This window comes from Lonchura striata, chromosome 16, assembly GCF_046129695.1.
Source record: "Lonchura striata isolate bLonStr1 chromosome 16, bLonStr1.mat, whole genome shotgun sequence".
Lineage (NCBI taxonomy): Eukaryota > Metazoa > Chordata > Aves > Passeriformes > Estrildidae > Lonchura > Lonchura striata.
Window position 1 is genome coordinate 3,373,357 of NC_134618.1, and position 14,635 is coordinate 3,387,991.

The window sequence follows — 14,635 nt, forward strand, 5'->3', positions numbered from 1 at the left end:
GTACCTGTGAGCAGCTCTATGCTGAGGGGACACAGAGCTCATGGCACAAGGTGTGGCTCGTACCTGTGAGCAGCTCTGTGCTGAGGGGACACAGAGCTCATGGCACAAGGTGTGACTCGTACCTGTGAGCAGCCCCAGCACTGTCTGCACCTGCTCCAGGAGCAGCTTGCGCAGCTCCTCCTTGCGGGCCACGCTCAGGTCCTCACGGGGACACGCCAGCTCCTCCGACGTGGTTTTCAGCATGATCAGCCCCAGGGGAGTGGTCACGGGAGACTGGATCAGCTGAGGAGCACAGGAGAGCAGTGTGATGACAACATGCACTGACAGACAGGGATTAGCAACACTACTCACAGTTTACAACAGCTTCAGCACTGAGGGCACTCCAGTTCCCACAGACACGTTTGACTTCCCCAGACATGAATCTCAGATGTTGCAACAGCTCGAGCCCCATGGGAATCCTCGGGGCTTTAGGAGAGCTTTCATAATGTCATTGCACACATTGTGTGCCCCAGCACGGTCACAGAACAGCCTGTCCCTTCTGCTTGCTGCATGCCCTGCCCAGCACCAGCACTGTCCCCAAAAAATCTCCCCCTTCCCACATGGCCCAGAGCTGCAGCCAGGAGCAGATGCCACCCGAGGGATCTGATCTCCCCTTCCACCTGCACTGGATCTCAAACTGGAAATTGCATTTCCCCCAAAAAGAGCAACTTCTGCCCTGTGCTGCAATGGGACTGGGCAAAAAGCTGACTTGTGCCTTCATCAGCCCCAGGGTTATTAAAGACTTCAAGTGGGACAAAGCTTTGTTTCCAGCTGAAGGACAGCACTGCTCTTCACTGTGGCCCAGACACATCCAAAGTGATTTATGCACTGCTCCCTCTGGGAGAAAAAAGTCCAAAGCCAATCCCAGTTGCTACAAGTAATCCTTGAAGCCATAATTCTATAATACAGGCTGACTTTGCTCCTGATCCCCCGACCCTCCAAAGGAGGGCCAGGCTCAGTTAACACTGCTAAAAAAACAGAGTTTGGTGAAGTATTTCAGGAGAAAATAGCCCATCTAAAAGCTCTTCATCTTGGCTTTTGAAAAGGAAGTCCCAGACACAGGAGTAGATGGCAAAGAACTCAATGAAACGCCCAACTTACTGGTAAATTGTGAAGGGACCGAAAATCATCTCTCAGGATATTTTCTGACAAACCCAGGGAGTTTTAGGAATACCAGGCACTAGTACCTCAGTCAGGCTAAACAAATTTTACACCTCTAAGGAAACAGTACTTTATGTAGCATGACTGGCTTTTCATAATGACAATACAATATCCCAATTTACCTTTCTTCTCCACCCCTCCAGTGGTTCAGTAAAAGGTCTAGAGACTACTCAGAGTACTGGGATACAACTTAACACTGAAGAACAAAGAACATGCTGCAAATAATCTCAGAAAAAAGTCCTGAGACAGGGCTCATCTGCAATTCCAACAGCAAATCATTCTGCTCCTGTGCTGCTCTGCCTTCTGTCGAGGCCCTGGAATTCAGCATTACTGGTTTTCTTCCACTTTCTCTGAACATTTTAGGAATGTGTCTGCCACATAAATTAATTTATGGAAACATTTCCCTCCACTGCTGAGCTCACAAGGAGAGGCTTAAGGGAAAATAGATTGCTCAAGTGAGCTCTGCAATCCTTTAAGATAACCCCAGAGTGCTAGAAAGGCCAGGAGAGCTCAGGCTGCCTTTCAGTTCAGATCCAGGTGAAATAACAGGTAAAACTCCACATGGATAACATTATCTCCAAGTATTTCTTGTCAAATTGACAACTGAGGCAAAAACTGCAGCATGTCCTACTCCAGAATAATCAGAAAAGTGATTACACAAGCCAGTGATGAGCTCTGCAGCCAAGACAGGACTTAAAAAAAAAATTTGCAATTAATACTACATCCATTTGCCTTAACAAATGAACTCCTGCCACTCAAGGACTTAGATTTCAATAACTGCCTTGTGGCTTGGCTGTGGGCTTTGCTGCATTCAAATCATGTAATTATGTCAGCAGAAAAAGCCAGTGCAGCACTTCAGTTTACACTCAGCCTCTTTAAGCCAATTAGGAACAATTTTAAGGGAACTGGAGACAAAATAATCCAACAAAAAGAGGTTTGCACCAGCCTGGTGATGCTCCAGCAGCAGCCAGGCTCAGGATTCCCTGTAAGGATGCCAAGTTACACCCAACATTCCAGCTAATAACATGGATTCAGTCAGGGTCATCAGCTCACAGCTGAGCCTTCCTGCAGGAGCCCTCCTGAACACCCCAACAACATCCCATTAGGATGGGATCCCACCATCCCATGACCTTATTGATGAGGTACCAGAGATTTTGGGGTGTCCTTGGTTGTTGGATGAAAAATGTGCAACAGCCCCATTGAGAAAACTGCCCTTCTGAAAATCAGTGACACATCCATAATTATATTCTGTTTTGTTTAAAGAACAACCCATACTCCTTGTATTTTCAAGAACTAGCCCATAATATTTAAAATTCAAAGTGAATACTTGTGCCACAGTATTGTTCCTTCCACAAAACACTTTTAACACTGGAGAGAAGCATAACATGTAAAGTGTTGAGAGCTACAATAAAATTAAAAAAGAATTTACAAAGCAACATTTACTCTTTGATCTTCATCAAAGCAATCCCTCCTCGAGGAAACAAAAAGTTGTTTCTAAGGGAAAAGCTGGCTCCATTCATGGGCAGAGCTCTCACCTGCAGGATGTTGGTGAAGAAGTCGTGGTAGAACATGGGCCAGTCCTGGCGGCCGATGTCCACGATGACTTTGCAGAGCTTGTTCCTGATGAAGTAAGGCAGAGTTTTGTGGTGAGCCAGCAGCAGCTTGGGCAGGCAGCTCCTGATCTCCATCTTGTCCTGGGATGGGACCCCCAGCCACATCTTATTGATCAGGTTCTGCAAAAGCAATGGACATCCCAAATGAGCTCATCTTGGATGTGAGAGAAACACTGAGAGAATCTGGAATCTCAGGCTGGTTTGGGTTGGGGCCATAAAAATCATCCTGTTCCAACCCGCTGCCATGGCAGGGACACCTTCCACTGTCCCAGCTGCTCCAAGCCCCAGTGTCCAGCCTGGCCTTGGGCACTGCCAGGGATCCAGGGGCTGCTCTGGGCACCCTGTGCCAGGGCCTGCCCACCCTCACAGGGAACAATTCCTTCCCAATCTCCCATCCATCCCTGCCCTCTGGCAGTGGGAGCCATTCCCTGTGTCCTGTCCCTCCATCCCTTGTTCCCAGTCCCTCTGCAGCTCTCCTGGAGCCCCTTTAGGCAGGGGCAGGGGCTCTGAGGTCTCCTCAGAGCCTTCTCCAGGCTAAACAACATAAATCAGGGACAGAGCATCTGGCAAGGCTGCTGCATCTCATGGCCCAGGACTGGCAGTACCACAATGGAGCTGAAGTTCCTGACTTATTAACTGGTTTTGGGTTAAGCAGAACTATAGTGGCAGGCACAGAACCATTTCCTCTATCTTTTAACCCTGGGCACCAAGGGTTGCCCCTCTAAAGGGTGAAGTACAGCCTTGGATGAAGCAGGAAGGATGAACAGGGAAGGAGATTTGGTTTTCCAGGCCTCTGATGCCACCCAGGTCTCCTGAAGCTGAGCTGGGAGGTCACTGGTGCAGGCACTGCCTGGCAGTGACAAGGCACCACTGCACAGAAAGCTCTCAGTCCACTTAAAGCCAGACAAAATCCCAAGGAAAGCAGAGTTACAAATTGCTTCCCTGCCCTGATCCCATTTAGGGCTCTGGAGCATTAGGAGCTGAATCTCTTGGGGATATTTGGGATAACCCAGAGAGGAGGCTGAAGCAATCCTGTGCCATCTGCAGGATTCAGCCTGCAGAACGAGAATGCTGGAGATCACAATCACAGCCTAGAAAAAACCTCAAATATCCAAAAGTGGAAGATGATGGTCAAAAGAGATGCAATCCTCAGTAGGATGCACTGCACAGAGACATCAGCTCCCAGTGCAGAGCTACACAGAGATATTACACAGAAATTCCTCAAAGAAGTTGTTTTTGGTGTTTCCTAGCAGAGAAAATATACAAGTACTGCTTGGAAACAATGGCCCAACCAGCTGAGGGTTCCTTGATGCAAGTCCAGAATCCCAATAAAACTGGAAGATGTTTTAGCTTTAACATCCATCCTTTCATGTCCACTGTGTTCTGTCCTCCTCCTCCCACCTGGCAGCAGCAGCTTTCTCCCTATAAATGCATTTGGAAAGATATTTTAATTTCCAAAAAGCAGGAAGTGAAAACAATTCATCTGAAAGGGGGTCAGGAAGAGTTTTATTCCAAATCCACTGCTACCTTCCTAAGCAGTCTGGGAAATCCATGTCCTTGGGCATTTTTGGGAGTGATCCTCGTGTTCACACCCCTCTGATGACCCAGCAGCCAAGGATAGCTGGGGAAGCTGCAGACTGGGACAGACCAGGGCTCTGAGGACCAGTTAATGGCCAGCACTGCACCAGTTAATTTTGGGAATTCAAGCTCCTCCATGGAGAGATCCCCATCTCCCAGCTGGGCTGGGAATCGTGTCCCTCCCTCTGCACTTGCACAGTGATTTCTTTATTCTGGGCACAATTAGGTTTTTCAAAGCCACTTTTTGCCCCTCCAGGGAAGCAGAGGCTCAGTAACCAAACTCCATGAAAATATCCTGAGCTGGTAGGATCCACATGGGATGATCCCAAGGATCACTGAATTCACCTCCTGGCCCTGCACCTGTTTTGTTCATCATCAGTGGGACACCATCCCCTAAGCAGGAATAATTCCCATGGCACTTGCCATGATCACCCCTTTTTGAGGGGAAGGTAAAGCAGATTCAATTTGCAGATGGGGTCCAGACTCCCTCTGCAATCCCTAATAAGTAACATGAATATTTAAGAGAAGAAATCAACAATGATGTGGATAATTTGTAAAAACAACACAACTTTAAGAGCAGAGTTTTTAACTAAACGTGTATTTTGTCTAAAAAGGGGCCCAGTGCAAAGGCTGTAAACCCCTTTGATTTAGGGGCACAGCTCAGAGTGCCCACCCAGCCAAGAACACAACACAGAGGCCACAAATGTCCCAGACTGAGTTGTGACATTGAGCAAACCCCAGCACATCCCCAGAGACAGACTGGTCACTGACAAATCAGTGACTCACCAGTGCTCTTCACAGAATACTTTTGCTTATTCCAGAGGACACAGATCAATATCAAGCCTTTTAACCCAAATTTTCTTCTTTTATAAGTAGGTGAAGAGCGGGATGTGGCTGTCTAAGAGAGACCTCACCTCTCCAACCAGCACAGGTTTGCAGGATGCAGTTCAAGAGCACCAACCACAACTACAAAATGTCAGAAAAATAAAAGTAAGTCTGCCTTCCCTCTCAGCACTCAAAGCCTGCAGGAGCCAGGAGCAGGTAATCACCCCCATATTTCTGATCATAAAAACAGCATAAAAGCAATAACACCCTTAAAAGCATCGTGCAGAAACTGAAGCAGCCTCTGAAACTGGAGGTAATTTGTGCTTAGAGATGCCAGGAAATGAATTCTTCAATTTGTGTACAAAGATTCAGTCTCCCACTCTGAGCCTGCCATTAAGCAACCTCTCTGGCAGAGAGCAATAAAAGCATCCTTCATCACTGTACTTACCAGGGATGCCATTTCAGACAAACATCTCCCCCAAAAAATTGATTGCCAGATAAAGCTGCACCAGGCAGAGCAGTGAGGAGCTCAGGCCTCACCTCAAACACTGTCAGGCTGTACATCATCACATAATCATTCCTTGTGCTGGACAGGAAGTACAGGCAGAATCTCCAGGCTCCTATCTGCTGGGCAAAGTTATTTAAAAGCTCCTCTGCAAAAAACATAAAAGTACATAAATTACTTCAAAACGTACTTCAGTTTTAATTTGACTTTGATATAAAATAGTCCATTAAAATTCTTTAGCTGTAAACAAAGCCATAACAATGTATAGTGATAGCACAGCAACTGAGCAGGGAAGAGACCCTGTGTTCAGGGAATGACTCAACCTGGAGGAGGGCAAAAAATATAATAAAACCACATTCTACAGTGTTTAAAGCAAAGTAACAACAGGCTTTAATGAAAACAAAACTGATGTGTCATTTTTGAATCAGTTTTGACATAAATAACTGCAGCAGATAAGAGGTGAATATTAAAACAAATCACACAGCAATTGTGTTACAAGCACCGTTATTTTATCTGTAAAAGCCAAATGCTGGGATTTCAGGTCATTGTGAGAGAGCAGGAGCACTTCAGATCAGTGTTTTAAACTCAGCTTCTTTTAATGCAACTCCAAGAGCTGCTGACTTGGTGAAAGCTCAGGGGGTCAGAGACCTCCCTGAACGCTCAGGGAAGGATTTGGTCATCTCTCATGAGGTGACAGCGTGACAAAGAAAAGCCACAAAGGCTGCTTTACAGGCTAAGCAAGTTTAAGGCTTAATTAATTGTTTTCTTTCCTGCAATTTAAGCAGGAAAATGAGGGATACCTTCTCCACAGCGTGAGATCATAGTCAGAAAACCACAACAAAAACCTTGTGCTGTTTATTTTACAAGATTTCTGGGGCAAGTCTTTCATGCTGATCACACTTTTGGTAGGAAATGGTAGAAACAGAACAATCCCAGAATGGCTTGGGTTGGAAGGACCCTAAAGTTTATCCCATCCCAACTCCCTGCCATGGCAGGGACACCTCCAACTGTCCCAGGCTGTTCCAGCCCCCACCCAGCCTGGCCTTGGGCACTGCCAGGGATCCAGGGGCAGCCACAGCTGCTCTGGGCACCCTGTGCCAGGGCCTGCCCACCCTCACAGGGAACAATTCCTAATGCCCAATATCCCATCCATCCCTGCCCTCTGGCAGTGGGAGCCATTCCCTGTGTCCTGTCCCTCCATCTCTTGTCCCCAGTCCCTCTCCAGCTCTCCTGGAGCCCCTTCAGGCCCTGGCAGGGGCTCTGAGCTCTCCTGGAGCTTCTCCTCTCCAGGTGAGCACCCCCAGCTCTCCCAGCCTGGCTCCAGAGGGGTTCCAGCCCTTGGAGCATCCCTGTGGCTGTTTGGGAATAGAAGGAATCTGCCCCTTTTCAGCTCCCCCAGAGCACCTGGCAGGATCTCTGCTGCCTTTCAGGACATATTTAATAACCCCACCCAGACAGAATTGCTATTATTCCTGCTTGTCATTCCACAAGAATTGGGACAGCCTAGCTTTGCATTCCTAAAGCAGAATGCTGTGCTCCATCTCCAGGCAGAGGCTTCCCAGGACACACAACCCAACAGTGTACAGAGCAAACCTCCCTGGTTTATCATCCATAGGAGCTGCCAGAGATCCCCTGGAACCCCAGCTCTGGAAACCTTTCCCACCTAAGCAGGAGAGGGGAAGATGCTGAGTGCAGGCACAGCTGTGTGAACAGCACCAGACCCCTCTGCTGGGGGCAGGAGCAGCTCTGGAAGAGCAGGACTCACCTATCTCCCGTTTCCTCTCGTTCGTTGTGCAGTTGTGGAAAAACTCCGTCATCAGACTCTCCAGAGCCCGCAGCGAGGCCTCCTCTGATGCCTGGGAAGGACATTGAAGAAAAGAGAGGAAACTCATTCCCACTCTGACACAGGAGAGTGGCATTGGAACATCACAGATGCACCAAAATCCAACACGAGCAGGACCAGTACAGGGCAAGTAACTGGGAGCTCAAAGTGCTCACCGGTGGCAAGGAGCAGCAAGATTTGTCCACTGCAGGTGAAAGCTTTGGACATGAAGGACCATTTGCTCAGCTACATTAAGAACACAACAAAATCACTTTTTTTGTTGGCATTTAGGATTTTTAAGGAAATAAATAATTATCAGAAAGACAGCAAGTTCAGATAAAGACGTTTTCAGATGTTTAGACATCATAAATATCCTATAATGGGAAGCATGAACTTTTGAGAGGATTTCTCTTGGACATCAGGAAGAAATCCTTCTCAGAAAGGGTGATCAAATAGTGAATGGGCTGCTTGGGTGGGTGGTAGAGTCCCCATCCCTGGAGGTGTCACTCAGTGCTCTGGGCTGGGGACAAGGTGGGGATGGGTCATAGGTTGGACTCAATGATCCTGGAGGCTTTTTCCAACCTCAGTTATTCCATGATCCTGTGACCCCTGACACCTCTTCCTGTCTTTGCCTTGATGCCATCCGGCTGATCAAGAAGCTTGAAAAATTAAGGAATTTCCAGCACTCTAAAAAGCAGTATACCAGTACATACCAATACACCAGTATTGAACAATCTGATTCAAGAACAGCACCCCTCCCCCCAAATTTAGGTTTTATTCTTGGATATCATTAGTTACAGTTTTAAATCCTAAAGAAATTATCAAGATTAACATCCAGCTGTAGTTTTGGAGCGCTCTGGAGTAGGGATGATTTTATTCTGGCAAGGTAGCAGCTTCAGAAACAGTCCTTCTACAGCACAAACCATATCATAGCTGTGTCCCCAATGTTTTCAACCCACACTATCAATAATAAATGCCTCAAGATTCAAGCCCAGACCTTCAAGCACAGGAACAAAGTAAACATTTAACAAAACTGTTATTTCTGCTGAAAAAAAAAAAAAAAAAAAAAAAAAAGCCAAACCAGAAACAAAAGCCGTGCCTGGCAGTCTCCTGCAGAGAAGAGCATGTGAGACATCCTGCAGAAACACTCCAGGCTGCTGCTTATTCCCATTTCCATGCACAGCAGTTTTCCCAAGGGCCAAGCACGAGCCTCTCCTCCCTGGATTAACCCCCAGGAACACCAACAACTCCACAGTGAGGGCTCTGCAGGACACTGAGCATTTCTATTTACAAAGGAATGCTGAATTCCATCCTACCTCTTCCTCTTCCTGCCCTGCTTTTTCTTTTTTTCTTGCTTTTTAAAGCCCTGCTCTAGAAATCAAGGACTATTTTACCAAGAGATGTTGGTATAGTGGGAAATTGGCTTTTAACAACCAACAATCCAAGAAGAGGCACGTTTGCAGCTCAAGTTTCCAGCTTTAATCCATTTCTGCTTGGGCTGCAAACTTCCCTTCAGCCACGGATCAGCGTCCTGCCAGTCACTGTTCCCAGATAACAGCACCTCTGTGGATAAGAGCCTCACTTTAAAAAGAAATATCTGACTAAGTGGCATCCTTAATGACTTAGGATATGGCCACACTGCCATTTGTGGGAGCTAAGCTGTCCTAAGCTCCTCCCAAGCAGATCCACACATACAAATCCGGTGTTTTTCCTAAATCCCTGCACTTTCATCCTCTGCTGCTCAACACAGAGTGAGTCTCACCAGCAGTTTCTGATACCAAACCCACAAAGATGAGTTTTCAATCTCAATTTGATGCAAATTCTTCAAGAGCAGCACTGCTCTCCCCACTCCACCTTCTACCATCCAATACCAAGAGCACCTCAATCCATGGAAAACTCTTGGTTCTTCACAGGGTGGAAGGGCTCAGACATCTCTGGATATTTAATTCAGCAATTCTTCTTCAGCAAGAGCAGTTGACATAAATATATTTATTCCAAGTTTCAAGATTTATATCCTGCTTTTGGAAATAAATTATGGAGTTCTTATAAATCTTGAGCGCCTGCCTTGTGCTCCACTGACTTCAGCACTGAGATTTGGAAGATCCCATTCCTTAGGAACACAGTTAATCTTCCAAAGCAGAACACCATGATCACGATGTTGAACACATCAAAAGCAGGAAAAAAATGAAACCAGAGAGCACAACATGATTTCATGGATAAAAGCTCAGGCTGGAGAGCAGCCAAGGTCACCTCAGGCACAAAGATACAGGTGGGACCTCCAAGATGGTTCCCTCCTCTTGTTTGACTTCTTGTGGCTCTTTGGGAGGTTTGGCCAAAGGAAGGTCGAGAAGGAAAAATTGTCTGAGGTAACCAAAGCCCAGCTCAGGATCCTGTTCTTACTCCAGGCTGGGCTTACCAAGGACCTGCATTTGCTGATGCCTTTGGGTATTCCTGAAGTTCCACAGATCCTGGAGGCACATGGTCATCCCCCAGCTGTCCAGCAAGGCTCTGATAAGGAGGCCACTGGAGATAAGGAGGTGTGCAGAGCTGCAGGGCAAGGTGCCTGCACCTGGACCCAGACACCTGGGAAGTTGATTAGTGAGACTCCACTAAAAGTCCAGCTGTTTGGAGCACCTGGGGCTGTACCTGGGATATTTCCTAGCATCATTCCCATGTCAACAAGCAGTTTGCTTTCTTTTAGAGCTCCCAGTTCACTCTGCATTGAGCAGAAGGAGAGGCAGAACCAGCAGTGCTGAGTTCAGGTTCTGGTCTGAAATTCTGGGTCATGCACAGATTTCATATTCCAAGGTTTTTCAAGGAAAGTGTGGAGCATCAGTAACAGAATCTACCCCAGCATTCAGTGTCAGGGCTGGCAGTTTGCCTCATGTCCCAGAGGCATTAATAAATATGCAATCACTAAAACAGAAATACTTCCCATTCTCTTTCACAAGTCAAACCTGACCCCTCTCACCCCTAGTGTCTCCCAGGGCTGGATCAAACATCAGAAAATACCATTTCTCTCCTTTGCCAACCGTTACAGGAAAATATATTCAGTTCTCCAAGTCCTTCTTGCAGAGCAGGTAATGTGAGCTTTTCCCCATGCAGAGAGAACTCTGCAGCCCACAAAAAGCAGGAGAGATAAGATGTGCCACGTCACCATCCACTCCTGCTCCACTGCCTCAACACCATGGCTGAGTTCTGACCACGGGGAGGGTCCTGGCTGCCAAATTCAGCAGATCCTGGGGCCAAAGGTGATGTCCTTGTCACAGCTCCCTTAGGGGGAACAAGGCAATGAGAGATGAAAGCAAGCAGGGCTAAATCTAGCACAGCTGCAGATTCCTGTGTTCCAGCAGCACATCCATACTTTGACCTGGAATTTGGGTCAAAACAGCATCTCTGGGAGGTGTGTCACAGGTGACTGTCCCCAAAATAGGCACCTCTAAGTGCTGAGCTGGGTAGCAGAGCAGGCAGGCAGCAGCTCTGCTCCTCCTGGGACTGTCCCCTCTGATCCCAGCAGGACTCGCTGTGGATCAGGGTGGGAGAGCCACTGCCAGCCTGTGTCCTTCCCATCCCTCTCCCCTCATTAGTTTGCTCAAAGTGTTCCACACCACTATCAGATCAGGGGTGGAGCTGCTTACTCACTCCAGTTACCTCTGGACTCCAACCCTCTGTGCCCTTCTCCAACCAGGAAAATGAGCTCCAACAGCTCCTTTTCCTGACAGAAAACAAAAGATTTGCTACCAAGAACCTGCACATCCAACAACATTCTCCATCCACCAAAGCACCACAAGAAGGACCCACCCCACCAGCTGATTAGGACTATCCTCCAGTTATGTTTTAAGCTGTATGACTCATTAACAGATTTCTGCTGATTAAGGGAAAAAAAAAAAAAAAAGCTGCCAACCTCCTGCATTTCAGCCTGTTCAATATTGCAGCTGCACCTCAGTGAGCTCTGGAGAAGCAAAAATCTTTGTACTCTGCTGCTGACTCCATCACAAGCTCAGATGTAGACTGTGACTAAAGCACTGGGGTAGAACAGTTACTCATGCAGCTCCAGCAAACAGAGCAGCGATCCTTGGGTTGCACTTTAGACACTGCACATGCACTTGAAGAGCAGATACAAAGCTAATTTTAGTTTGCATATCACCAAACACAATCACAGCCCTTAAAGAAGCACCTGCTCGTTCTGCAAGACATGGAAGTGCTTTCTAAAGCCATTTTCTCCACAGCGCTTTCATTTAGAGTTCACTTCCTCTTTTTATTTCATTTTATGCTCTCCAAAGGGATTTTTTTCGTTGAGGGGAAAGATTTTCTCTACTGCTTTGCCATAAAAACACAAGCTGTAAACCTTGTAATGTTTGCCATTAGAGCATCCATCACACAAACGATGTTCTAAATACAGCAACTCGGGCTAATGACAATTGAGAGAAGGGTTAGGTCTGCTCAGTTGTTCCCTAATGTGCTTGCAAATGGATACCACTCCAAGACAAATTTAAGGCATTCCCTCTCCAGAGCTTTTTTTAGTAAGATGTTAATTGCAGCTGCAATGTTACAGAGGTGACTTCATCCTTCAGGCAGCACTGGAGCACCTTCCTGATGTGGAAGGATGGATTTTCCACCACACAAGCTCCCAACACCTCCTCCAGTGGCAGGGTGGAAAAGCCCAGGCTCTGCTGCACCCCAGGAGCCCTCAGAGCACATCAAACTCCCCTTCTGCACCTCTAAACTCTTTATTTGCAGCTGGGAGTTGTGTTGGGGAGCTGTTCCCACCCCCTGCACCCATGCTGGTTTGGATTCTGATTCTGATTCTCACCCACAGATCCCTCTGCAGCTTCCTCCCCATCCCAACCCCAATCCCAGCCACCCCCCTCTCCTGCCATTTCCAGTGCAAGACACACAGCCCAGCACAGCTCAGCCTCCTCCCAGCTATCAGGATTCCGATTTTATCACATTTAGCTGTTAAAATCACTATCAGCTACGTCTACCAGCTTGGGGGCAGCTCTCCCAGGAGAGGAGGGACTGCAGGGGAGCACACAAGGAGAATCCTAGCTGATGGAAAAATTCCCACTTGGAATTGCTATGCCACTTGCACAAGCAAGTGCACAGGGTTAAAAAAACAGACAAGAAATAAGAAATTTCATCCACAGCCCCTGTATAAAATAACTCATCATCACCCTGTCATTGCTAATTGCAATGTCCCATCCTCTTCCACCTCAGAGCCTTCTGCTCCCAGTGTTGTGCAGTTAATTAACAGCAGTCACACACCTAAAAATACAAACAACCACACTCCAGCTGCTGAATTTTTTCTTTCTCTATTATTTATAGTCAAGCCTAACTTAATGATGCACATATGTGGTGTGAGTAATAACAATACTAACATCTCCAGGTACTGAGGTAGTAATTTACTCATTGAAGGATTACCAGGGTGTCTTTCAGAGGCCCTCCCTGCCTCAGCCCAAACACAACATGGTAATGAACAGGGAAATTAGAAATCACACTCTCAGGAAGCTTGTGGGTCATTTCAAGCCTGCTCACAAAAGCCTGGAGAACCCCTGGGACAGCCCAGGGTCACTCAGGACAGTAAAATTCATGGAAGAAGTACACTATCATTTTTAGCAAGAAAAGCAGAATTATGAAGTGTTTTAAAAAAAGTTGTAGGACACCCAAAACATCCTCCAGAAAAGAGAAACATACGCTACAGGGAGGCAGAGCTGGGAGCTCAAAAGCAACATTACTCATTAGATTTAATCCCTTCCATCAAAAATTGCAGAACCTGGGGGCTCACCCTCATTGCAGGGTCTCTCAGCAGAGGTCTGACATGAGGAGCCCAGAGCCTACGTGCTCCCCAGCAGTGCTCAGCTGATGCTATCAGGCCAGGGCTCAGCCTTCATTCTCAGTTTCCTTGTTGCACTTCAGAGATGTTTTTGTGGTTTCCAGAACCGAAAGCAGCCTGGGCCCCTCTCTGTGCTCCCAGCACAGCTCAGCTCCTGGGGCTGTGGCAAGGCAGCTCTGGCAGCAGAGCTCACCCCTCTCCTGGCTCCCTCATCTCAGAGACCACCACGTCAGCACATCACTAACAACATGGAGATTCTGCAATCTCCTTAGAGTAGATTTTTTTTGCTTCAATTGTAGGATAAAAGTCACAGATTGCTGCTGCACCTCAAGGCAACTGGCAGAGGAGCAAAGGCACCATGCTCCTCTCCATGTCCCTGAGGTCCCAAAGCTCAGGGCCAGCTCCAGAACTGCTCCAAGCCTTTCTGCCTGGACAACTTCCTCCTTTAGGAACCTGGCTGCACTTCAGGAATCAAAGTGTTTAGTTTAAATATCAGGTAAGGACTCAGTAGGACCCCAGGCTGAGCAGAGCTGTGTGGAACAGGCCATGGAGAGCCAGCAGTGCCAACCTGATTTCTGTACCAGAGATCATCTTACCTGGAACACTGCCTGCTCCACGAGTAATCAGCACCTTTTTCAATACCCAAGGGATCTGATTTCTTAAACCCTCTTGGACAGGCAGATTCACTTAACCAAGCATCAGGTTTGAAGGTTGAACTTTGATTAACAGGCTCAAGTGTCCGAGTCCGATTCTTTCTAACCCAGTAACTCTTAACCCACAAAACCAAGCCCAGCAGGCAGTGTGTCCTCCACCCAGCAGCTCCCAGGAATTCTCTTAGAAACCCAGCAAAGGAATAGACCAATCCCAGCAGGCTGGAAAAAGCAAAGGGTGGTTTAGGCACAGTGTTGTTTCAAGCCACGCTTGCTGAAGATGAGCCCAAGAGCAATTTCTGAGTCCCTGACACCCAGGAAAGGCAGCTGGTCACGTGCTGCTCACTTCCTAATTGATTTCTTGTGGTTTAGCTTCTGGAAAGGGCTCAGCAACACAGTATTTTCCCAAACAAGCAGTTGCTAAAACAGCACTGCTGAGAAGTGTAGAAGCACCCAAAGCAGATTCCTCAAGATCAATACCCTGAATATCACCAAAGCAGAGCAGGCAGAGATGGCTCTGGAGTCACTTTTTGGACTTGCAACTTAAACCTGACAATCTAGCCACAGCCTTTCCTCAGCAGATACTTGGCTCAGTCAGTTCTCAGCTGC

The 14,635-nt window shown here is 47.3% G+C and overlaps 1 protein-coding gene across 2 annotated transcripts in view; it reads right to left on the reverse strand.

Annotated features, from left to right (window-relative positions):
• XPO6 (exportin 6) overlaps window positions 1-14,635 on the reverse strand; it is a 58,351-nt gene that overhangs the window by 34,931 nt on the left and 8,785 nt on the right. For both annotated transcript variants that reach the window (XM_077786796.1, XM_031506097.2), the window contains exons 2-5: window positions 7,487-7,577; window positions 5,757-5,869; window positions 2,736-2,933; window positions 123-282 (exon numbers count right to left, since the gene is read on the reverse strand). In XM_077786796.1, coding sequence (XP_077642922.1) covers window positions 123-282; window positions 2,736-2,933; window positions 5,757-5,869; window positions 7,487-7,577 — 562 coding nt within the window. The remainder of the gene's footprint in view (window positions 1-122; window positions 283-2,735; window positions 2,934-5,756; window positions 5,870-7,486; window positions 7,578-14,635) is intronic.